The 27,191-nt window shown below is 49.0% G+C and overlaps 1 protein-coding gene across 1 annotated transcript in view; it reads right to left on the reverse strand.

Moving 5' to 3' along the window:
- LOC144480149 (phosphoinositide 3-kinase adapter protein 1-like) overlaps positions 1–27,191 on the reverse strand; it is a 188,628-nt gene that overhangs the window by 32,459 nt on the left and 128,978 nt on the right. Inside the window, exon 2 of the mRNA XM_078199293.1 lies at positions 10,000–10,407. Coding sequence (XP_078055419.1) covers positions 10,000–10,407 — 408 coding nt within the window. The remainder of the gene's footprint in view (positions 1–9,999; positions 10,408–27,191) is intronic.

Below are 27,191 nucleotides of genomic sequence, written 5' to 3' on the forward strand. Positions count from 1 at the left end.
GGGAGATCCTATGAGGAGAGGCTGAGGGATTTGGGATTGTTTTCGCTGGAAAGGCGGCGGCTAAGAGGGGATCTTATTGAAACATATAAGATGATTAGAGGTTTAGATAGGGTGGATAGTGATAGCCTTTTTCCTCTGATGGAGAAATCCAGCACGAGGGGGCATGGCTTTAAATTGAGGGGGGGTAGTTATAGAACCGATGTCAGGGGTAGGTTCTTTACCCAGAGGGTGGTGAGGGATTGGAATGCCCTGCCAGCATCAGTAGTAAATGCGCCTAGTTTGGGGGCGTTTAAGAGATCCGTAGATAGGTTCATGGACGAAAAGAAATTGGTTTAGGTTGGAGGGTCACAGTTTTTTTTTAACTGGTCGGTGCAACATCGTGGGCCGAAGGGCCTGTTCTGCGCTGTAATGTTCTATGTTCTATGTTCTATGTTCTAAATAAACCTGTTGGACTTTAACCTGGTGTTGTTAAACTTCTTACTGGGAATTGTCACAGGCAGGGGTGTAAAATCTGATGGATCAGCCATGGGTCAGTTAACTCAATAACAGTTTTAACAACACCAGGTTAAAGTCCAACAGGTTTATTTGGTAGCAAATACCATTAGCTTCCAGAGTGCTGCTCCTTCGTCAGATAGAAACCATAGAAACCATAGAAAATTACAGCTCAGAAACAGGCCTTTTGGCCCTTCTTGTCTGTGCCGAACCATTTTATGCCTAGTCCCACTGACCTGCACTTGGACCATATCCCTCCACACCCCTCTCATCCATGAACCCGTCCAAGTTTTTCTTAAATGTTAAAAGTGACCCCGCATTTACCACTTTATCCGGCAGCTCATTCCACACTCCCACCACTCTCTGCGTGAAGAAGCCCCCCCTAATATTCCCTTTAAACTTTTCTCCTTTCACCTTTAACCCATGCCCTCTGGCTTTTTTCTCCCTAGCCTCAGCGGAAAAAGCCTGCTTGCATTCACTCTATCTATACCCATCAAAATCTTATACACCTCTATCAAATCTCCCCTCAATCTTCTACGCTCCAGGGAATAAAGTCCCAACCTATTCAATCTCTCTCTGTAACTCAGCTTCTCAAGTCCCGGCAACATCCTTGTGAACCTTCTCTGCACTCTTTCAATCTTATTTACATCCTTCCTGTAACTAGGTGACCAAAACTGTACACAATACTCCAAATTCGGCCTCACCAATGCCTTATATAACCTTACCATAACACTCCAACTTTTATACTCGATACTCCGATTTATAAAGGCCAATGTACCAAAGGCACTCTTTACGACCCTATCCACCTGTGACATCACTTTTAGGGAATTCTGTACCTGTATTCCCAGATCCCTCTGTTCAACTGCACTCTTCAGAGTCCTACCATTTACCCTGTACGTTCTTCTTTGGTTTGTCCTTCCAAAGTGCAATATCTCACACTTGTCTGCGTTAAATTCCATTTGCCATTTTTCAGCCCATTTTTCTAGTTGGTCCAAATCCCTCTGCAAGCTTTGAAAACCTTCCTCACTGTCCACTACACCTCCAATCTTTGTATCATCAGCAAACTTGCTGATCCAATTTACCACATTATCATCCAGATCATTGATATAGATGACAAACAACAATGGACCCAACACCGATCCCTGCAGCACACCACTAGTCACAGGCCTCCACTCAGAGAAGCAATCCTCCACAACCACTCTCTGGCTTCTTCCATTGAGCCAGTGTCTTATCCAATTTACTACCTCCCCATGTATACCTAGCGACTGAACCTTCCTAACTAACCTCCCATGAGGGACCTTGTCAAAGGCCTTGCTGAAATCCAGGTAGACAACATCCACCGCCTTCCCTTCATCCACTTTCCTGGTAACCTCCTCGAAAAACTCTAATAGATTGGTCAAACATGACCTACCACGCACAAAGCCATGTTGACTCTCCCTAATGGAGTGGAAATAAACCTGTTGGACTTTAACCTGGTGTTGTTAAAACTGTTACTGTGTTTACCCCAGTCCAACGCCGGCATCTCCACATCAGTTAACTCAAAGCAGAGGGAACTAGAAATTCCAGGCCAGACCTAGTGCTTCCCATCCATCATAAGCTCTAACTCTGGCGAAGGGTCACTGGCCTCTAGTCTCCCTCTGCACCCATGCCGCCACACAGGCTGAGCATTTCCAACACTTCCTGTTTCTATTGGAGCGAAAATAAGCCCTTTTGCCAGCCCCCAAAAAAACAATCAGACCCCGTGAGCATTTTGTTCCCCGAGAGCAAGAAACTCAGTGGCAGCTGCGTGAAATCTGGATTGGCACAGCATTAAACATGAATTTCAAATAAAAAGGCAAGCTATGAAGAAAACATAGACATCTTATTGAGCAAAAAGGTGGGAGGGAGAGGAGCCAGAGGTAGCGGTACATATTGGTACCGCTGATGTGGGTAGGAAGGGGGAAGGGGTCATGAAAAGAGAATATAGGGAATTAGGGAGACAGCTGAGAAGGAGGAAAGCAAAGGTAGTAATCTCAGGATTGCTGGCCTGTGCCACGGGAAGGTGAGGACAGGAATGGAGTGAGGTGGAGGATGAATGTGTGGCTGAGGGACTGGTGCATGGGGCAGGGATTCAGGTTCCTGGACCATTGGGACCTCTTTAGGGGCAGGTGTGACCTGTACACAAAAAACGGGTGGCACTCGAATCCCAGGGGGACAATATCCTGGCAGGAAGGTTGGCTAAGGCTACTGGGGAGAGTTTAAACTAGATAGGTTGGGGGGAGGGGATCAAAATGAGGTGACTGAGAGTGAGGAAGGTAGCTTGCAAACAGAGAAGGGTTATAGACAGTGCAAGAGGGTGGATGGACAGGGAATAGAGAAGGGGCTAGCTCAGACCAAAGGATTGAGATGTGTTTACTTTAATGCCAGGAGTATAGTGAATAAAGGGGATGAGCTCAGAGCATGGATCGATACCTGGAAGTGTGATGTGGTGGCCATTACGGAGACTTGGATGTCTCAGGGACAGGACTGGATACTCCAGGTGCCGGGATTCAGATGTTTCAGGAAGGACAGGGAGGGAGGCAAGAGAGGGGGTGGAGTGGCACTGCTGATCAGGGATAGTGTAACAGCTGTAGAGAAGGTGTATGCTGTGGAGGGATTGTCTACAGAGTCTCTGTGGGTGGAAGTCCAGAGTGGGAAGGGGCCAATCACTTTGCTGGGAGTTTTCTATAGGCCGCCCAATAGTAACAGGGAGGTGGAGGAGCAGATAGGGAAACAGATCCTGGAGGGATGCAGTAATAGCAGAGTTGTTGTGATGGGAGACTTTAATTTCCCAAACATAGATTGGAATATCCCTACGGTAAGGGGATTGGATGGGGAAGAGTTCGTTAGGTGTGTTCAGGAGGGTTTCCTGACACAGCATGTGGACAAGCCTACAAGAGGAGAGGCTGTACTTGATCTGATACTGACCAATGAGCCTGGACAGGTGTCAGATCTCTCGGGAGAGCATCTTGGGGATAGCAATCATAACTTTATCTCCTTCAGGCTTGCATTGGAAAAAGAGAGGATCAGGCAAGCTAGGAAAGTGTTTATATGGAGTATGGGGAAATATGAAGACATTAGACAGCAAATTAGAGGAGTAAATTGGAAGGAGGTATTCTCGGGGAAATGTACTGAAGAGAGGTGGCAGTTTTTCAATGAATGTCTGTCTAGGACAGGACAACGTTCCGAGCAGACAGGGAGGTGTTGGTCGGTTAAAGGAACCGTGGTGCACGAAAGCTGTGCGGAACCTAGTCGAGAAGAAAAGGAAAGCGTACAAAAGGCTCAGAGTGCTTGGCGAAGATAGGGATTTAGAAGAGTATACGGCTGGTAGGAAGGGACTAAAGAAGGAAATTAGGAGAGCCAGAAGGGGTCACGAGAAGGCCCTGGCAGGTAGGATTAAGGAGAACCCTAAGGCGTTCTATAAATATGTGAAGAGTAAAAGGATGAGACGTGACAGAATAGGGCCTATAAAAGGTGAAGGCGGGAAAATCTGTACGGAACCAGTAGAAATGGCAGAGGTGCTCAATGAGTATTTTGCCTCGGTTTTCACAGAGGAGAAGGAACTGGGTGGATGTACTGCGGGCATGCGGTGGACTGAAAGGATTGAGTATGTGGACTTTAACAAAGAGGTTGTGCTGGAATCTTTGAATGGCATCAAGATAGATAAGTCGCCGGGTCTGGATGGGATGTACCCCAGGTTACTGTGGGAGGTGAGGGATGAGATTGCAGAGCCTCTGGCGATGATCTTTGCGTCGTCGATGGAGATAGGAGAGGTGCCGGAGGATTGGAGGATTGCGGATGTGGTTCCTATTTTCAAGAAGGGGAATAGAGATAGCCCAGGTAATTACCGACCGGTGAGTCTAACCTCAGTGGTTGGTAAACTGATGGAGAAGATCCTGAGGGACAGGATATATGAGCATTTAGAGAGGTTTAGTATGCGCAAGAATACTCAGCATGGCTTTGTCAAAGGCAGATCGTGCCTTACGAGCCTGGTTGAGTTCTTCGAAAATGTGACTAAACACATTGATGAAGGGAAGGCGGTACATGTGGTTTATATGGATTTTAGCAAGGCGTTCGATAAGGTCCCCCATGCAAGGCTTCGAGAAAAAGTGAGAGGGCATGGGATCCAAGGGGCTGCTGCCCGGTGGATCCAGAACTGGCTTGCCCAAAGGAGGCAGAGAGTGGGTATAGATGGGTCTTTTTCTAAATGGAGGTCGGTCACCAGTGGTGTGCCCCAGGGATCTGTTCTGGGACCCTTGCTGTTTGTCATTTTCATAAATGACCTGGATGAGGAAGCGGAGGGATGGGTTGGTAAGTTTGCCGACGACACGAAGGTTGGTGGGGTTGTGGATAGTCTGGAGGAACGTCAGAAGTTACAGAAGGACATAGATAGGATGCAAGACTGGGCGGACAAGTGGCAGATGGACTTCAACCCAAATAAATGTCTTTTTCTAAAAAAAAAAATGCGTCGTGGTCCATTTTGGTATGTCAAATGGGATGAAGGAGTACAATATAAAGGGAAAGACTCTTAGTACGGTAGAGGATCAGAAGGACCTTGGGGTCCGGGTCCATTGGACTCTGAAATCGGCCCCGCAGGTGGAGGAGGTGGTTAAGAAGGCGTATGATGTGCTGGCCTTTATCAATCGAGGGATTGAGTTTAGGAGTCCGGGGATAATGATGCAGCTATATAAGACCCTCGTCAGACCCCACTCGGAGTACTGTGCTCAGTTCTGGTTGCCTCACTATAGGAAGGATGTGGAAAAGATTGAAAGGGTGCAGAGGAGATTTACAAGGATGTTGCCTGGATTGAGTGGCATGCCTTATGAGGATAGGCTGAGGGAGCTCGGTCTTTTCTCCTTGGAGAGACGAAGGATGAGAGGAGACCTAATAGAGGTGTATAAGATGTTGAGAGGCATAGATCGGGTGGACTCTCAGAGGCTTTTTCCCAGGGTGGAAATGTCTGCTACGAGAGGACACAGGTTTAGGGTGCTGGGGGGTAGGTACAGGGGAGATGTTAGGGGTAAGTTTTTCACACAGAGGGTGGTGGTTGAGTGGAATCGGCTGCCGTCAGTGGTGGTGGAGGCGAACTCAATAGGGTCTTTTAAGAGACTCCTGGATGAGTACATGGAGCGTAATAGGATGGAGGGTTATAGGTAGGTCCAGAAGGTAGGGATGTGTTTGGCACAACTTGTGGGCCGAAGGGCCTGTTTGTGCTGTAGTTTTTCTATGTTTCTAAAAATAAATAAATTTTTGATTTGATTTCATTTATTATTGTCACATGTATTAGGATACAGTGAAAAGTATTGTTTCTTGCGTGCTATACAGAAAAAGCATACCGTTCATAGAGAAGGAAAGGAGAGAGTGCAGATTGAGGTGTTACAGTCATAGCTAGGGTGTAGAGAAAGATCAGCTTAATGCGAGGTAAGTCCATTCAAAAGTCTGATGACAGCAGGGAAGAAGCTGTTCTTGAGTCAATGTCAAAACCATAAATTGGTCATTTAAAAAATGACTAATTAATAGAGATGATCACTAAAGAGTGCCAAGCAGCAGAACTAAATAATGAAACCTTTTTTGCCTTTTCACAGAATCATAGAATCCCTATAGTGCAGAAGGAGGCCATACAGTGCTTCAAGACTGCACTGATTCTCCCAAAAAGCCAATCCACCTAACCTGCACATCTTTATACAGTGGGTGGCACAGTGGTTAGCACTGCTGCCTCACAGTGCCAGGGATGCAGGTTCAATTCCAGTCTCGGGTGACTGTGTGGAGTCTGCATGTTCCCCCGTGTCTGTGTGGGTTTCCTCCGGCTGCTCCAGTTTCCTCTCACAGTCCAAAGATGTGCCGGTTAGATGGATTGGCCAATGCTAAATTGCCCCTTAATGTCAGGGGATTAGCAGGGTAAATGGATGACAGGGGTAGGGCCTGGGTGGGATTGTTGTCAATGCAGACTCGAAGGGCCGAATGGCCTCCTTCTGTACTGTAGGGATTCTATGAGTTGTTTATGTGCGTGTGTGTTTGTGTGAGGACAGGAGCGATTGTTCCCACCACTGGAACTGAATCTCACGCTGTTAAAGCCCCAACATGCAACCCCTGACCAGAGACAAAACCAAAAATACAGATTTCACACGCGAGGCCTCATGATCAGCGAATTGCGAAGTCGGGGACTGTCACCACAGAACGCCAGCCGGGTCACAGAGAAAATAAACCAGGAAATACAGAAGCATGGTGCACACTCCAATACGCAGCGAATCATAGAATCCCGACAGTGCAGCAGGAGGCCATTCGGCCCACTGAGTCTGCATTGACAAAACTATACTAAATCTATACCAATCCCACCTTCCAGCACTTGGCCCACATCCTTGAATGTTTTGACATTTCAAATGCTCATCCAAATACATTTTAAAAGTTCTGAGGATTCCTGCTTCTACTATCCTCCCAGGCGGTGCATTCTGTTGAAGTGGAAACTATCCCTAATTAACTCATAACTCTCCAAGTGGAGATTAATTCTCTCTTTCAGAATTTTCCCTACCACTGACATGAGACTCACTGGTCTGCTACTTCACTGGTTTATCTCTACAACCCTTCTGCAATAGCGGAACTACATGAGCTGCTCTCCAGTCCTCTGGCACCTCCCCAGTTGGTCAGAGAGGAATTGAAAATTTGGGTCAGAGCCCCTGCAATCTCCCCCCTTGCCTGGGACATAATTCATCCAGACCTGGAGGTTTGTGCACTTTTAAGGCTGCCAACACCTTGTCCTTCCCTATGTCAATTTGCTCAAGAACCTTGCAGTCTCTCGCCCCGAATTCCAACATCCTCCTTCTCTCAAGTGAAGACAGGTGTGCAGACTATTCATTTAACACTCTACCAATGTCCTCAGACTCCACGCACGGTTGATTAGGCTGTCAATCAGGATGGTCTAGCTGCTGCATTGGCTGTTTTGGACACTGAATGTTCAGAATGACAGGTCATTTGGCCAATGAGTCCTGGTGCCTCGAGTACGGACCCCAGTGATTAGGACTGCCTGCACCACCCTCTCCTGGGCCCTTACTCTTTAATATATACATGTGTTTCCTAATTTCACTCCAGGGAGGACTGGCTTTAATTGTTGGACAATATCCCCTAGTCCTAGACCTTGCAACCAGTAGAAATATTTTCCCTCTATCCAACCTATCTGTTCCCATAATCTCTCAAAAACTTCAAGTACGCCTTAATCATTAAATTCCAGGGAATACAACCCTCGTTTGTGTCATCACTGCTCGTAATGTAACCTTTGGAATCCAGATATAATTCTTATAAACCTGCCCTGCACCCTCTCCCAGGCCAACATATCCTTCCGGAGGTCCAGCTGCCCAGAATGGAACACTGTACTCCTGGTATAGTCTAAGCAGGGCTTTGTCTAGCTATAAAATCACCCTTATCTTCCACCATTCAATACAATCATGGCTGATCTCATCTCGGCCCTGTCTCCACTTTCCTGCCCATTCGCCATAACCCTTCAATCCATTACTAACTAAAAATCCGTATCTCCTCCTTAAATGTACTCAATGTCCCGGCATCCACTGCACTCTGGGGTAGTGAATTCCACAGATTCACCACCCTTTGAGAGAAGTAGTTTCTCCTTATCTCGGTTTTAAGTCTGCTGCCCCTTATCCTAAAACTATGACCTATTGTTCTGGAGGAAACATCTTCTCTATGTCTACCTACCCTGTCGATCTGCTTTTATATCTTGTATACCTCAATTAGATCTCCCCTCATTCTTCTAAACTCGAGGGAGAGTATAGGCCTACACTGCCCAATCTCTCTTCATAAGTCAAATCCCTCATCTCTGGAATCAATCTAGTGAACCTCCTCTGAACCAATGCAACTACGTTCCTCCTCAAGTAAGGGGACAAAAACTGTACATAATATTCTAAATACGGTCTCACTAATACATTCACAAAAGCAGAAAATGCTGGAAAATCTCATGAGATCTGTGGAGAAAGAATAGAGCCAATGTTTCGAGTCTGGATGACCCTTTGTCAGAGCTCACTAATGCCTTGTTCAGCTGCAGCAACACTTCCCCACTTTTATATTCTATTCCTTTAGCAATGAATGCCAATATCCCATTCCTTATTACTTGCTGTGCCTGCATACTAGTTTTCTGTGATTCACGCATGAGGACACCCAGAAATCTCTTTGGACATTTACTTTTCAATCCGTTCTGTTGCTTTTAGATGCAAAGTCATTTCACTTTTTTCATTATCATAGAAATAGAAATCTTACAGTGCAGAAAGAGGCCATCTGGCCCATCGAGTCTGCACCGACCACAACCCACCCATGCCCTACCCCCATATCCCTACACATTTACCCACTAATCCCTCTAGCCTACGCATTGCAGGACACTAAAGGGCAATTTTTAACCTGGCCAATCAACCTCACCCGCACATCTTTGGACTGTGGGAGGAAACCGGAGCACCCGGAGGAAACCCACGCAGGCACGAGGAGAATGTGCAAACTCCACACAGACAGTGACCCAAGCCGGGAATCGAACCCAGGTCCCTGGAGCTGTGAAGCAGCAGTGCTAACCACTGTGCTATCGTGCCGCCCACATTATGGGATTTTTCTGTGTGCAAATTGGCTTCTGCGTTTCTTACCATACACAAAAATTTGTCAATAACCAAGAGACATAGATTTAAGATAAGGGGCAGGAAATTCATTGCGGATTTGAGGAAAAGCTTTTTCACCCAGAGGGTGGTGGGAATCTGGGATTCACTGCCTGAAAGAGTGGTAGAGGCGGGAACCCTGACAAGATTGGATAAACTTTAAGATCCCATTTGGAGGAGTGAGGGACAAGTAATCTAGAAAGGGTCAGGTAACTTTTATATAATCGGACAGCACAGTGGTTAGCACTGCTGCCTCACAGCGCCAGGGACCCGGGTTCGATTCCCGGCTTAGGTCACTGTCTGTGTGGAGTCTGCACGTTCTCCCCGTGTCTGCGTGGGTTTCCTCCGGGTGCTCCAGTTTCCTCCCACAGTCCAAAGATGTGCGGGTTAGATTGATTGGGCATGCTAAATTAACCCTTAGAGATCCAAGATGTGTAGGTTAGGTGAATTAACCATGGGAAATGTGTGGGGATATGGGGATAGGGTGGAGGAAAAGGGCCTGGGGAAGTTACTCTGTCAGAGGGCAGCACGGTGGCACAGTGGTTAGCACTGCTGCCTCACGCCGCCAGGGACCCGGGTTCAATTCCCAGCTTGGGTCACTGTCTATGTAGAATCTGCACGTTCTCCCTGTGTCTGCATGGATTTCCTCCGATTTCTTCCCACAGTCTGAAAGACATGTTGGTTAGGTGCATTGGCCAGGCTAAATTCTCCCTCAGTGTACGCAAACAGGTGCCAGAGTGTGGCGACTAGGGGAATTTCACAGTAACTTCATTGCAGTGTGAATGCAAGCCTACTTGTGACTAATAAATAAACTTTAAACTTCAATGTAGCTCAGTTTGAAACTTACTCTCATTGATGGCTTCTTCCACAGCTGTGGTGAAAACATCTGGATCATCGTCACACGAGACTTGTTTCCACTTTTGCCAGTCTCTGAACAAGCTCTTTGTTTCTGCTGATTCTGTCACACCGCATAGCAGCATAAGCACCTTGTGTACTGGCAGCAGTATCCTCTGCAGTCCGTGCCCCACTGCAGGGAGTGCGGCCAAATCCAGGAGCTGCGGCGAAAGCAGCACCAAGAGACATTTACACTTCTTGAACTGACTGTAATCCCAGCTTGTAAATGAGGTGCTCTCATTCACTGTGTAGGGCAGAACCTCAGAGAGACTGACTGACGTGAGCAAGCTGACGAGGTATGCACTCCACTCCTTGGCATCTTCTGCGTAGAAAATCACCACATCAGATCTGCCCACTGGTCCTTGAAGAGAAATAAATCATTATTTAAGAGGAGGCGATGGCCCAGTGATATTATTGCTAGACTACTAATCCAGAAACTCTGGGGGACCCAGGTTCAAATCCCACCACGGCAGATGATGAAATTTCAATTCAATAAAAAATATCTGGAATTAAGAATCTAATAATGACCATTGTCGATTGTCGTAAAGATCCATCTGGTTCACTAATGTCCTTTAGGGAATGAAAGCTGCCGTCTTTACCCAGTCTGGCCTATACGTGACTCCAGAGCCACAGCAATGTGGTTGACTTTCAACTGCCCTCAGACAACTAGGGATGGGCAGTAAATGCTGGCCAGCCAGCGACACCCATGTCCCACGGATGAATTTATTTAAAAATGAATGATTTTGTGAATTAAGAGCTTTCTTTTTCAGTGTGATTAAAGATTTCTGAGGTGCAATACTGGATCATCAGCGCTCCCTACAGGGGTTAATGTTACAGAAACATTCCCAGAGGAAGGGGCCCAGCCATCCAATATATACCCCTCGGCACGGTGGCACAGTGGTTAGCACTGCTGCCTCACAGCATCAGGGACCTGGATTCGATTCCCGGCTTGGGTCACTCTCTGTGTGGAGTTTGCACATTCTCCCCGTGTCTGCGTGGGTTTCCTCCGGGTGCTCTGGTTTCCTCCCACAGTCCGAAAGATGTGCTGGTTAGGTGCATTGGCCATGCTAAATTCTCCCTCAGTGTACCCGAACAGGCGCCAGAGTGTGACAATTTTCACAGTAACTTCATTGTAGTGTTAATGTCAGCCTACTTGTGACACTAATGAATAAACTATAAACATCCTCCAATTCGCCATTCTCCAAATGGAAATCCACTGGGGTGTAGGGATCTCACAACTGAGTTCCATCCCATTCTGATGAAGTATCCACATTATTAAAATCAGTGAATAATACCAACCTGACAGTAACAGAAACAAACCACACCCAGCCTTTGACATGGGTGCCCAGTCTGTCCTCCTCCAACACCTTCTCCGCCACCATCTAGCTGGGCAGAGTTGTGCCGCTGTAGGACCAGCCCAATCTATCCAGAGAATCACCTGCAATGGTTTCTCTTCCCACTCCTGTATCATCACCTCTGGTGCCCCCCACAAGAATCTATCCTTTGTCCCTTCCTATTTCTCACCAACAGGCTGTCCCCTCAGTGACTTCACCTGCCTGACAACACATCAGTCTCTACACATACATTGATGGCATTCTCTCCCAGCACCACCCCCCAACCTCACCACTCTTTCTAAACAGCTCGTCCAATAGGAGTTCTGGATCAGCAGAAATCTCCTCCAGCTCAGTTTTGGGTAGTGTGAAGCCCCTGTCCTCTGCCCCCGCTCTGTACCCCAGCCCCCAGATCTACCCTTCTCCGTGGCAACAGCCAGGACCGAAGCAGTCTGTCCACAAGACCAGGGTTATAGCTGGCCCTCAGATCAGCTTGAGGGGGGGCACATGTTGATGCCATTGTGAAGCCCATCTACTCCCATCTCTATGACATTGTCCAACATTGATACGTATTGAGCACAGTGCTCTGCCTGTTGTAAATTACGGAGATTTCAAAATCTTTTTTTAGTGAATTGAAATTTCCAAACACTATTTCAGTAGAAGTGCTGACAAGCTGAGGTGAAAAAAGTTATTTCCTGATTTTCAGTGTTGCGTCTTGTGCTTTCGATTTTACAAAGATGTGAATCGATAAGAAGCAAAGGCGGCATCCCATGGGGGTTTCTAGACTCTTCCGCAGCTCTCCAATGGCCCTCGTGATTGCGCCTCTTGAGACTTAAGCACCTGAGGTGTGGGAGGCCCATATGAGTGGGCACGGGGTCATGGCATGGTGACAGTTGACAATTCTTCAGCCCAAATGCAGACTGGTGTGGGAAATTGAGAAATGGCAATCTTTTGATATGGAACCAATATAAAGTCATAGAGTCGTAGAGTGCAGAAAAGGCCTTTTGGCCCATCGAGCGAACATTGATCCAAGATGGTGCCGGAGCAAGGCAACTTCTTACAAGCTGTCCCCAGCATACCCTCTAATTCTATCTTTACTCGTGTTCTATGCTTCTAAAGCTTTGTTCTAACTACCTCGTATTAAGTTGATCTTTCTCTACACCTTATCTATGACTGTAAAAGCAAGAAGTCTCACAACAGCAGGTTAAAGTCCAACAGGTTTACTTGGAATCACGAGCTTTCGGAGTGCCGAAAGGAGCAGCGCTCCAAAAGCTTGTGATTCCAAATAAACCTGTTGGACTTTAACCTGATGTTGTGAGACTCCGTACTATGCCCACCCCAGTCCAATGCCAGCATCCCCATATCATGACTGTAATACTATACTCTGCATGGGCAGCACAGTGGTTAGCTGTGCTGCCTCATAGCGCCAGGGACCCAGGTTCGATTCCCGCTTGGGTCACTGTCTGTGTGGAGTTTGCACATTCTCCCCGTGTCTGCGTGAGTTTCCTCCGGCTGTTCCGGTTTCCCCCCACAGTCCAAAAGACGTGCTGGTTAAATGCATTGTGAATACTAAATTCTCCCTCAGTGTACCCAAACAGGTGCCGAAGTGTGGCGACTCGGGGATTTTCACAGTAACTTCATTGCAGTGTTAATGTAAGTCTACTTGTTGCATTAATAAATAAACTTAAAACTCTCCTTCCTTGTTTATGTACAGTATGTTTTGTATAGCGTGCAAGAAACAATACTTTTCACTGCATACTAATACATGTGACAGTCATAAATCAAATCAACTAAAGTCGCACTCATCCCATTTTCCGGCACTTGCCCCATATCCTTGAATGTTATGATGTTTCGAGTGCTCATCCAACTATTTGGTAAAGGTTGTGAGGTTTCCAGCATCCACTACCTTCCCAGGCAGTGCATTCCAGATTCCCACCAACCTCTGAGTGAATTTATTTTCTCAAATTCCCTCTGAATCTCCTGCCCCTCACCCTAAAACTGTGGCCCCTCATGATTGCCCCTCAACCAAGGGGAACAGCTGCTCCCTATTCACCCTGTCCAGACCCCTCAGAATCTTATACACCTCAATCATGTCCCCCCTCAGCCTTCTCTGCTCGAGAGAAAACAATCCAAGCCTGTGTTCCTCTGGGAGCGGACCTGCGGGGTGGAGACTGTGAGCGGTGAGAGAGAGAGCGCGGACTGTGAGTAAATTCTGGATTTTTTTTGTCTAATTTTCGGGAGGTTTTTTGTAATTAACGGAAACCGGAAGGCCGCATCGCGAAGCCTGCCGGTAGCTGTAGTTTTTTTTCTCTCACTTACCTTATAAGTACTCGCCTCGGGGTATCGGCCTCAGTGTTCCTCTGGGAGCGGACCTGCGGGGTGGAGACTGTGAGCGGTGAGAGAGAGAGCGCGGACTGTGAGTAAATTCTGGGTTTTTTTTTTGTCTAATTTTCGGGAGGTTTTTTGTAATTAACGGAAACCGGAAGGCCGCATCGCGAAGCCTGCCGGTAGCTGTAGTTTTTTTTTTTCTCTCGGGCCCCTAGCCCTATAAATTGGTGCAGAGGAGATACCCGATCCTCTACACTGGTAGAGGATCCCACCCTTCCATCCTCCTCTAACCTAATTATAAGTGTGGGGAAGTTTTTTGTTTTCTTTTTTTCTTGCTGGTAATGGCTTCAGGGATGGCAGTTCAGGCAGTATGCTGCATCTCCTGTGGGATGTATGTGGTGAGGAAATCCAGTAGTGTTTCAGGAGATTTTAGTTGTAAGAAGTGCATTAGATTGCAGCTTCTGGAGAAGCGTGTAAAGGAGCTGGAGGGGGAGTTAGAGGAACTCCGCATAATTCGGGAGGCGGAGGTGGAAGTTGATAGGAGTTATAGAGAAATAGTAACTCCTAGAAATGAGGCTTGGGTCAATGCCAGGAGGAGGGGTAAGAAGCAATCGGGAAGACAATCCCCTGGGGCGGATCCCCTCCATAATAGGTTTTCGGTGCTGGAGGCTACAGTTGAGGAGGAATCAACTGAGCATAGAGAGCAGATCTCTGGGGGTGAGCCGAGTGAGAAAGCTCAGGTGGTTAGGGGCTGTAAAAGACTGGGCCTGGTGATTGGGGACTCCACAATTAAGGGGACAGATAGGAGGGTCGGAACTAAAGGTAGGGACTCAGGGTTGGTGTGTTGCCTACCAGGGGCTGGGGTCCGGGATGTGTCTGACAGGGTATTCAGGACTCTAAGGGGGGAGGGAGATAAACCACAAGTTATTGTACATGTGGGGACACACGACATAGGGAGGATAGGGGAAGGGGATATTAGGCTGGGATTTATGGAGTTGGGGTGGAAACTAAAGGCCAAGACTGACAGAGTGGTTATCTCTGGACTCTTGCCTGTACCACGGGATAGTTTAGAGAGGAATAGGGAAGGTTTGAATTCATGGCTGAGGGGATGGTGCAGGAGGGAGGGGTTCAGGTACTTAAGCAATTGGGGCTCGTACTGGGGAAGGTGTGACCTCTATGAGAAGGATGGTCTACACCTTAATCAGAAGGGGACCAATATCCTGGGGGGTAAATTTGCTAAGGCCATGCAGGGAGGTTTAAACTGATTCGGGGGGGGGGGGAGGGATCCTGAGTAGTGGGGCTGAAAGTGAGGGATGCATGGATGGGGACTGCAATGCACGGCATTGCAGAGGTGGGGTGGAGCAGGGTTTGAAATGTGTATACTTCAATGCCAGGAGTATTCGCAATAAAGTGGGTGAACTTGCAGCGTGGATCAGTACCTGGGACTTCGATGTTGTGGCTATTTCAGAGACATGGATAGAGCAGGGGCAGGAATGGATGCTGCAGGTCCCGGGGTTCAAATGTTTTAGTCGAAGTAGGGAAGGAGGTAGAAGAGGGGGAGGGGTAGCATTATTGGTCAGAGATTGTATCACAGTGTCAGAGAGGAGGTTTGATGAGGACTTATCTGTTGAGGTAGTATGGGCGGAGATTAGAAATAGGAGAGGAGAGGTCACCCTGTTGGGAGTCTTTTATAGACCTCCTAAAAGTTCTAGAGAGGTTGAGGAAAGGATTGCGGAGTCAATCCTGCTTAGGAGTGAAAGTAATAGGGCAATTGTTATGGGGGATTTTAACTTGACTAATATTGACTGGAATTGTTATAGCTCTAGCTCGTTAGAGGGGTCAGTTTTTGTTCAAAGCGTGCAGGAAGGTTTTTTGACTCAGTATGTAGACAGGCCAACTAGAGGTGAGGCTATATTGGATCTGGTGCTGGGAAATGAGCCAGACCAGGTGCTAGACTTGGAAGTTGGTGTGCATTTTGGTGATAGTGACCACAATTCGGTTACGTTCACCTTAGTGATGGAAAGGGATAGGCATGAACCTCGGGCCAGTGGTTTTAGCTGGGGGAAGGGTAATTATGAGGCTATTAGGAGAGAATTAGGAAAAATAGGTTGGACTAGGAGATTACAGGGACTGGGAACGTCCGACATGTGGAGTTTTTTCAAGGAGCAGCTACTGCGAGTCTGTGATAGGTATGTCCCTGTCAGGCAAGGAGGAATTGGTAGGGCTAGGGAACCGTGGTGCACCAAAAAAGTTTCTTTGTTGGTTAAAAAGAAAAAGGAGGCTTATGTTCGGATGAGACGTGAGCACTCGGGTAGTGCACTAGAAAGCTTTAGATTGGCTAAGAGGGAGTTGAAGAGCGAGCTTAGAAGGGCTAAAAGGGGACATGAGAAGACTTTGGCGGATAGGGTTAAAGAGAATCCTAAGGCGTTCTATAGGTATGTCAAGAACAGAAGGTTGGTTAGGGCAAGTTTAGGGCCAGTTATAGATGGCAGAGGGAAGTTATGTGTGGAACCGGAGGAGATTGGTGAAGCATTGAACCAATATTTCTCTTCGGTGTTCACGCAAGGGGACATGAATATAGCTGAGGAGGACACTGGGTTGCAAGGGAGTAGAATAGACAGTATTACAGTTGATAAGGAGGATGTGCAGGATATTCTGGAGGGTCTGAAAATAGATAAATCCCCTGGTCCGGATGGGATTTATCCAAGGATTCTCTGGGAGGCAAGAGAAGTGATTGCAGAGCCTCTGGCTCTGATCTTCAGGTCGTCGTTGGCCTCTGGTATAGTACCAGAAGATTGGAGGTTAGCGAATGTTGTCCCATTGTTTAAGAAGGGGAACAGAGACTTCCCCGGGAATTATAGACCGGTGAGTCTCACTTCTGTTGTCGGCAAGATGTTGGAAAAAATTATAAGGGATAGGATTTATAGTTATTTGGAGAGTAATGAATTGATAGGTGATAGTCAGCATGGTTTTGTGGCAGGTAGGTCGTGCCTTACTAACCTTATTGAGTTTTTTGAGAAAGTGACCAAGGAGGTGGATGGGGGCAAGGCAGTGGACGTGGTATATATGGATTTTAGTAAGGCGTTTGATAAGGTTCACCATGGTAGGCTTCTGCAGAAAATGCAGATGTATGGGATTGGGGGTGATCTAGGAAATTGGATCAGGAATTGGCTAGCGGATAGGAAACAGAGGGTGGTGGTTGATAGTAAATATTCATCATGGAGTGCGGTTACAAGTGGTGTACCTCAGGGATCTGTTTTGGGGCCACTGCTGTTTGTAATATTAATGCGGAGAAGTGTGAGGTAATTCACTTTGGTAGGAATAACAGATGTGTTGAGTATAGGGCTAACGGGAGGACTTTGAATAGTGTGGAGGAGCAGAGGGATCTAGGTGTATGTGTGCATAGATCCCTGAAAGTTGGGAATCAAGTAGATAAGGTTGTTAAGAAGGCATATGGTGTCTTGGCGTTTATTGGTAGGGGGATTGAATTTAGGAGTCGTAGCGTTATGTTGCAACTGTACACAACTCTGGTGCGGCCGCACTTGGAGTACTGTGTGCAGTTCTGGTCCCCACATTACAGGAAGGATGTGGAGGCTTTGGAGAGGGTGCAGAGGAGGTTTACCAGGATGTTGCCTGGTATGGAGGGGAGATCCTATGAGGAGAGGCTGAGGGATTTGGGATTGTTTTCGCTGGAAAGGCGGCGGCTAAGAGGGGATCTTATTGAAACATATAAGATGATTAGAGGTTTAGATAGGGTGGATAGTGATAGCCTTTTTCCTCTGATGGAGAAATCCAGCACGAGGGGGCATGGCTTTAAATTGAGGGGGGGTAGTTATAGAACCGATGTCAGGGGTAGGTTCTTTACCCAGAGGGTGGTGAGGGATTGGAATGCCCTGCCAGCATCAGTTGTAAATGCGCCTAGTTTGGGGGCGTTTAAGAGATTCGTAGATAGGTTCATGGACGAAAAGAAATTGGTTTAGGTTGGAGGGTCACAGTTTTTTTTTTAACTGGTCGGTGCAACATCGTGGGCCGAAGGGCCTGTTCTGCGCTGTAATGTTCTATGTTCTATGTTCTAAGCCTATCCAGTCTCTCCTTAAAGCTCAAATGCTCCATCCCAGCACAACATCCTGCTGAATCTCCTCTGTACCTCCTCCAGTGCTGTCACATCCTTCCTATAGTGAGATGACCAGAACTGCGCACAGTACTCCAGCTGTGCCCTAACCAACACTCTGTATAACTCCAACATTATCTCCTTGCTCTTATATACTATACCACAACTGATGAATGCAAGTGGCCCAAATGCCTTCTTAACTATCCTATTACCTTAACTATTCATATGCTCTGCTGCCTTCAGGCATCTGTGCCTAAGTACCCCAAGATCCAACTGTTTCTCTGAGCTTCCCGGTGTCCTGCCATTCATTAAAAACTCCCTTGTCTTGTTTTTTCTTCCAAAGTGCATCACCGCACACTTATCAGGGTTCAATACCATCTGCCACTGCTCTGCCCATCTGACCAACCCATCGATATTGATGAGACTGTGCAGAGGGAGCTTAACTCTGCTTTTAATTGCCTGATTTGCAAGACTCTCATATAAACAAAGGCTGCTTTCCATTTTCTGACACTAACAATCGCTTACCCCGTAGTCAGTACAAATATTGTTCACCACATTGCAGTTTTAGTCACGGCACGGCGGCACAGTGGTTAGCACTGCTGCCTCACAGCGCCAGGGACGCAGGTTCAATTCACAGCTTGGATCAGTGTGTGTGCAAAGTCTGCACATTCTCCCCATGTCTGCATGATGTTTGCTTCGGGTGCTCTGGTTTCCTCCCACAGTCCGAAGGTGTGCATGTTAGGTGGATTGGCCAGGCTAAATTGCCCCTTAGTGTCCAAAGACGTGCTGGTTAGGTGCATTGGCCGTGCTAAATTCTCCCTCAGTGTACCCGAACAGGCGCCGGAGTGTGGCCACTAGGGGATTTTCACAGTAACTTCATTGCAGTGTTAATGTAAGCCTACTTGTGACTAATAAATAAACTTCATTTTACTTTTACTTTAGATGCCACAGGTAGGGGGTCTAAGATCCTCACCCTGATTGGTAGGCATGGCTCTTCAGATTAATCTCAAGATGACCACAGCAGTATAAGCAAAGGGTGGAGAAAAGGGAATGGTGCGTCAGGTCACTGTGAAGTAAACCCTTCCACAGGTCATCAGCAATGGGCCCTCCACCTACCCAATCTCACAATAAAAAGCCTTTCCTTTGATTAGAAATGTCATGGGTTCAAGTCCCACTCCAGGAAATGGAACACAAAATCCAGGCTGCCCCTCCAGTGCCATCTTCACTAAACTGGGACCCCCAGTTGTCCTCTCAGGTGACCGTAAAAGACTCTATTTTGAAGAGCAGAGAGATTCCCACTGGTATCCTGGCCAATATTTGCCCCTCAATTGATACACTTAAAACTACTTATCTGGTCATTGCCACATTGCTGTTTGTGGGATCTTGCTGTGCACAAATTAGCTGCTGTGTTTCCTACATTCCAACAGTAACTACACTTCCAAAAGTGTAGGAGGCCAGCAACATCCTGAGTGACAAAGGGCACTAGATAAATGCAAAGTCATTCATTCTTTAGAACTAAAGTATTTTAAGTCCCACACTGGCATCACTAATTGCCAAAGCAATTCCTGTAGAGCGGGCAGTAACCTCAGCGGTGGATTTACAATGAAACACATCATGCCTTGGCACAGGGTCCTGACCAATGGTGGGCCCAGCACTGGCTGGTGCACTGGATATCCAATCAGGGCCTGAGTACTCTGCATTTACTAATTTGAGCGGTTAACTTGAGGCGAGCACGAGGAACGGAGGGCGGCGACTCAGCGAGGAGGGAGAGGCTGTTGAGGCTTCACCGTTTCTGTGAAAGGTGAGGAGGTTTGCGGCTGGACCCAGGGCAGACCAGCGACAGAGAGGCACGAGGCTGGAATCAAGCCTTAGGAGACAATGAGTGAGACAAGAGGCTGCCCTGAAGACCCCAGGCGAGTGAGACTGTGAGGGAATGGGGGGGGGGGGGGGGGGGGGGGGGGGGGCGGAGGGGGGGGGGGGGGTTGGTGGGGGACAGAAATAGAGGTGACCGCCGGTCCCCACAAACTAAATCTGCCTCTGAGTAACCTGCATGTCCCCTGAGGATTCGCTATGGCTGACAATCAGAATCTTTGCTTATTTCACAGCACAAATTACTTATCATTCATATATTAATAAAACTGTCATGAACTTCAAATGGTAAAAACAAAGGAAGACTTTGGACACACAGCACGGCTCTCACAGTCAATGTTGTGAGCAATCAGCATGCACCTCACTTCACTCGCTCTTGCTTTACATGTGAATCATGAGGTGAGACCGGCAAGAAAAGAACATGGACGGAAATAAGAGGAATGTGGCAACTCTGCGCGTGGGCATCGGTCAACAAAATGCCTCGTGGGGCCGCACTCAGAACGCAGATGGGCCGCATGTGGCCGCCAGGCCGCAGATCACCCACTTGTGGCCGTGTGGGTTGTAACAATATTCCTGTTGTAGCCATCCCCTCTCTCTATCAATCTCACCAACACCACCTCTGGTTGTCCTATTTATAAACTGTGATACAGACGCTTTAACGGCCCGTGCACTGGACTTGCAATCAGAGGCTGATCACTCGGCATTTGTTGATTCAGCCGATTGCCGGCAATGGAAGCCACTTACCAGTGGAATGCACAATGTGAACATCGTTTAAAACCATCACAAAACAATTATTGTTCTTTAAATACTTTTAAAGTAACCACTGGAATGTATTTCCTTAATAATTCCAAAGTGGAAAGGTTGATTTATCCAAGTCCCACAGATCAGGGCACAAAACAACAGGGACATTTTTATTGTTATTTTCGAAGTTAAAGGTTGCCAACTTCCTGAACTGGATTTCAGGGCAATGATTGATCAATATTTGAGCATTAGGCTCCTCTTTACACTCACACAGATGTCGAAATGTTTGAATGAGTAGTTTCTGTGATCTTTGATAAGTTGTGTGCTTTTATGCAAGTCCACATTCTCCACTGTGAAGAGACAGACAACTGGGAAACATACAGACCAGCTTCTGCCACCGACTGTGAGGAAAACCCAGACATGTTTCCAGTCTTTTCCAATGTTTCATCGACCACTTTAATCCTCTGCCTCGCTCCCAACTCTATCCCCAGCCTCCTGGACACTTCCAGTGATCTTTCACCCACATTTTACTGCCTTTTGACATTACCACTCAGTTTAACAACTTGAGGTCTGAACCTCTGTTCCTGATTTCTCAAAGAGCAGCTTCTGCGAATGGAGGACAAGAGCATTAATCAGAGCCACGGAGAGTGGGAGAAGAGTGGGCAGGTGTTTGAGGTACGCCACCTGCCAGGTAACACACACACCCGAAACACACCCACCTATTACTGCTACATTCCTGGGTCATGCTAACCCTTGCTTCTTTGCAAGATTTTCTGACTTACCCTCCCGCTCTTGGATTGTGCTGTTGCCATTTACACCTCTTCCAGACCCACCTTTTGTTTCTATACTTGTCCCAAACCCCGGCGCCTTCACCCCTTTTCCCATTTCCTGACTGCTACCCGTCAACTTCTCAGATTTCTCCTCTGATTGGTCCCCTTCGCCGGACTTCCTATTTGTATTTACTCTGTTTATTTCTAACCATGCCCAGTTCTGGTCAAAGCTTCGGCCTGAAATGTTAATCCGGATTCATTCGCCACAAATGTTGCAGACCCAGAACAATACGATCGTCACAGCACAGGAGGGAGCTGCTCAGCACATCAGGACTCTCTGAGAGGTTGACCGAGTGCCGCACCCCAATCCTCTCCCTCGAAACTTGCACATTCATCATTTCCAAATAATCTAAATCCCTCTTAACAGCTTTGATTGAGCCAGTCTCCACCGCACTGACAGAGCGCACATTCCAGAGCCTAACCACTCACTGTCTCCGCACTGTCAGAGCGCACATTCCAGGCCCTAACCACTCGCTGTCTCCGCACTGTTAGAGCGCACATTCCAGACCCGAACCACTCACTGTCTCCGCACTGTCAGAGCGCACATTCCAGGCCCTAACCACTCGCTGTCTCCGCACTGTCAGAGCGCACATTCCAGGCCCTAACCACTCGCTGTCTCCGCACTGTCAGAGCACACATTCCAGACCCGAAACACTCACTGTCTCCGCACTGTCAGAGCGCACATTCCAGGCCCTAACCACTCGCTGTCTCCGCACTGTCAGAGCGCACATTCCAGGCCCTAACCACTCGCTGTCTCCGCACTGTCAGAGCGCACATTCCAGATGCCTAACCACTCACTGTCTCCGCACTGTCAGAGCGCACATTCCAGACCCTAACCACTCACTGTCTCCAGCGCACTGCCAGAGTGCACATTCCAGACCTTATCCACACACTGTCAGAGCGCACATTCCAGACCCTAAATACTCACTGTCCCCGCACTGTCAGAGCGCACATTCCAGACCCTAACCACTCACTGTCTCCGCACTGTCAGAGCGCACATTCCAGACCCTAACCACTCACTGTCTCCGCACTGTCAGAGCGCACATTCTAGACCCTAAATACTCACTGTCCCCGCACTGTCAGTGCGCACATTCCAGACCCTAAATACTCACTGTCCCCGCACTGTCAGAGCGCACATTCCAGACCCTATCCACTCACTGTCCCCGCACTGTCAGAGCGCACATTCCAGACCCTAACCACTCACTGTCTCCGCACTGTCAGAGCGCACATTCTAGACCCTAAATACTCACTGTCCCCGCACTGTCAGAGCGCACATTCCAGACCCTAACCACTCACTGTCTCCGCACTGTCAGAGCGCACATTCCAGAACCAAACCACTCACTGTCTCTGCACTGTCAGAGCGCACATTCCAGACCCAAACCACTCACTGTCTCCGCACTGTCAGAGCGCACATTCCAGACCCTAACCACTCACTGTCTCCGCACTGTCAGAGCGCACATTCCAGACCCTAACCACTCACTGTCTCCGCACTGTCAGAGCACATATTCCAGACCCGAACTACTCACTGTCTGCGCACTGTCAGAGCGCACATTCCAGACCCTAACCACTCATGTCTCCGCACTGTCAGAGCGCACATTCCAGACCCTAACCACTCATGTCTCCGCACTGTCAGAGCGCACATTCCAGACCCGAAACACACACTGTCTCCGCACTGTCAGAGCGCACTTTCCAGACACTAACCACTCACTGTCTCCAGCGCACTGCCAGAGTGCACATTCCAGACCCGAACTACTCGCTGTCTCTGCACTCTCAGAGCGCACATTCCAGACCCTAACCACTCACTGTCTCTGCACTGTCAGAGCACACATTCCAGACCCTAACCACTCACTGTCTCTGCACTGCCAGAGCGCACATTCCAGACCCTAACCACTCACTGTCTCCGCACTGTCAGAGCGCACATTCCAGACCCTAAACACTCACTGTCTCCGCACTGTCAGAGCGCACATTCCAGACCCTAACCACTCACTGTCTCCGCACTGTCAGAGCACACATTCCAGAACCTAACCACTCACTGTCTCCGCACTGTCAGAGCGCACATTCCAGACCCGAACCACTCACTGTCTCCGCACTGTCAGAGCACACATTCCAGACCCTAACCACTCACTGTCTCCGCACTGTCAGAGCGCACATTCCAGACCCTAACCACTCACTGTCTCCGCACTGTCAGAGCGCACATTCCAGACCCTAACCACTCACTGTCTCCGCACTGTCAGAGCGCACATTCCAGACCCTAACCACTCACTGTCTCCGCACTGTCAGAGAGCACATTCCAGACCCTAACCACTCACTGTCTCCGCACTGTCAGAGCGCACATTCCAGACCCTAACCACTCACTGTCTCCGCACTGTCAGAGCGCACATTCCAGACCCTAACCACTCACTGTCTCCGCTCTGTCAGAGCGCACATTCCAGACCCTAACCACTCACTGTCTCCGCACTGTCAGAGCGCACATTCCAGACCCTAACCACTCACTGTCTCCGCACTGTCAGAGCGCACATTCCAGACCCTAACCACTCACTGTCTCCGCACTGTCAGAGAGCACATTCCAGACCCGAAACACTCACTGTCTCCGCACTGTCAGAGCGCACATTCCAGACCCTAACCACTCACTGTCTCCGCACTGTCAGAGCGCACATTCCAGACCCGAACCACTCACTGTCTCCGCACTGTCAGAGCGCACATTCCAGACCCTAACCACTCACTGTCTCCGCACTGTCAGAGCGCACATTCCAGACCCTAACCACTCGCTGTCTCCGCACTGTCACAGCGCACATTCCAGACCCTAAATACTCACTGTCCCCGCACTGTCAGTGCGCACATTCCAGACCCTAAATACTCACTGTCCCCGCACTGTCAGTGCGCACATTCCAGACCCTAAATACTCGCTGTCTCCGCACTGTCAGAGCGCACATTCCAGACCCTAACCACTCGCTGTCTCCGCAATGTCAGAGCTCACATTCCAGACCCTAAATACTCGCTGTCTCCGCACTGTCAGAGCGCACATTCCAGACCCTAACCACTCGCTGTCTCCGCAATGTCAGAGCTCACATTCCAGACCCTAACCACTCGCTGTCTCCGCACTGTCAGAGCACATATTCCAGACCCGAACTACTCACTGTCTGCGCACTGTCAGAGCGCACATTCCAGACCCTAACCACTCATGTCTCCGCACTGTCAGAGCGCACATTCCAGACCCGAAACACACACTGTCTCCGCACTGTCAGAGCGCACTTTCCAGACACTAACCACTCACTGTCTCCAGCGCACTGCCAGAGTGCACATTCCAGACCCGAACTACTCGCTGTCTCTGCACTCTCAGAGCGCACATTCCAGACCCTAACCACTCACTGTCTCCGCACTGTCAGAGCACACATTCCAGACCCTAACCACTCACTGTCTCTGCACTGCCAGAGCGCACATTCCAGACCCTAACCACTCACTGTCTCCGCACTGTCAGAGCGCACATTCCAGACCCTAAACACTCACTGTCTCCGCACTGTCAGAGCGCACATTCCAGACCCTAACCACTCACTGTCTCCGCACTGTCAGAGCACACATTCCAGAACCTAACCACTCGCTGTCTCCGCACTGTCAGAGCGCACATTCCAGACCCGAACCACTCACTGTCTCCGCACTGTCAGAGCACACATTCCAGACCCTAACCACTCACTGTCTCCGCACTGTCAGAGCGCACATTCCAGACCCTAACCACTCACTGTCTCCGCACTGTCAGAGCGCACATTCCAGACCCTAACCACTCACTGTCTCCGCACTGTCAGAGCGCACATTCCAGACCCTAACCACTCACTGTCTCCGCACTGTCAGAGAGCACATTCCAGACCCTAACCACTCACTGTCTCCGCACTGTCAGAGCGCACATTCCAGACCCTAACCACTCACTGTCTCCGCACTGTCAGAGCGCACATTCCAGACCCTAACCACTCACTGTCTCCGCTCTGTCAGAGCGCACATTCCAGACCCTAACCACTCACTGTCTCCGCACTGTCACAGCGCACATTCCAGACCCTAAATACTCACTGTCCCCGCACTGTCAGTGCGCACATTCCAGACCCTAAATACTCACTGTCCCCGCACTGTCAGTGCGCACATTCCAGACCCTAAATACTCGCTGTCTCCGCACTGTCAGAGCGCACATTCCAGACCCTAACCACTCGCTGTCTCCGCAATGTCAGAGCTCACATTCCAGACCCTAAATACTCGCTGTCTCCGCACTGTCAGAGCGCACATTCCAGACCCTAACCACTCGCTGTCTCCGCAATGTCAGAGCTCACATTCCAGACCCTAACCACTCGCTGTCTCCGCACTGTCAGAGCACATATTCCAGACCCGAACTACTCACTGTCTGCGCACTGTCAGAGCGCACATTCCAGACCCTAACCACTCATGTCTCCGCACTGTCAGAGCGCACATTCCAGACCCGAAACACACACTGTCTCCGCACTGTCAGAGCGCACTTTCCAGACACTAACCACTCACTGTCTCCAGCGCACTGCCAGAGTGCACATTCCAGACCCGAACTACTCGCTGTCTCTGCACTCTCAGAGCGCACATTCCAGACCCTAACCACTCACTGTCTCCGCACTGTCAGAGCACACATTCCAGACCCTAACCACTCACTGTCTCTGCACTGCCAGAGCGCACATTCCAGACCCTAACCACTCACTGTCTCCGCACTGTCAGAGCGCACATTCCAGACCCTAAACACTCACTGTCTCCGCACTGTCAGAGCGCACATTCCAGACCCTAACCACTCACTGTCTCCGCACTGTCAGAGCACACATTCCAGAACCTAACCACTCGCTGTCTCCGCACTGTCAGAGCGCACATTCCAGACCCGAACCACTCACTGTCTCCGCACTGTCAGAGCACACATTCCAGACCCTAACCACTCACTGTCTCCGCACTGTCAGAGCGCACATTCCAGACCCTAACCACTCACTGTCTCCGCACTGTCAGAGCGCACATTCCAGACCCTAACCACTCACTGTCTCCGCACTGTCAGAGCGCACATTCCAGACCCTAACCACTCACTGTCTCCGCACTGTCAGAGAGCACATTCCAGACCCTAACCACTCACTGTCTCCGCACTGTCAGAGCGCACATTCCAGACCCTAACCACTCACTGTCTCCGCACTGTCAGAGCGCACATTCCAGACCCTAACCACTCACTGTCTCCGCTCTGTCAGAGCGCACATTCCAGACCCTAACCACTCACTGTCTCCGCACTGTCAGAGCGCACATTCCAGACCCTAACCACTCACTGTCTCCGCACTGTCAGAGCGCACATTCCAGACCCTAACCACTCACTGTCTCCGCACTGTCAGAGAGCACATTCCAGACCCGAAACACTCACTGTCTCCGCACTGTCAGAGCGCACATTCCAGACCCTAACCACTCACTGTCTCCGCACTGTCAGAGCGCACATTCCAGACCCTAACCACTCACTGTCTCCGCACTGTCAGAGCGCACATTCCAGACCCTAACCACTCACTGTCTCCGCACTGTCAGAGCGCACATTCCAGACCTTATCCACGCACTGCCAGAGCGCACATTCCAGACCCTAAATACTCACTGTCCCCGCACTGTCAGAGCGCACAATCCAGAACCTAACCACTCACAGTCTCCGCACTGTCACAGCGCACATTCCAGACCCTAAATACTCACTGTCCCCGCACTGTCAGTGCGCACATTCCAGACCCTAAATACTCACTGTCCCCGCACTGTCAGTGCGCACATTCCAGACCCTAAATACTCGCTGTCTCCGCACTGTCAGAGCGCACATTCCAGACCCTAACCACTCGCTGTCTCCGCACTGTCAGAGCGCACATTCCAGACCCGAACCACTCGCTGTCTCCGCACTGTCAGAGCGCACATTCCAGACCCTAACCACTCG

Source organism: Mustelus asterias, chromosome 28, assembly GCF_964213995.1.
Source record: "Mustelus asterias chromosome 28, sMusAst1.hap1.1, whole genome shotgun sequence".
NCBI lineage: Eukaryota > Metazoa > Chordata > Chondrichthyes > Carcharhiniformes > Triakidae > Mustelus > Mustelus asterias.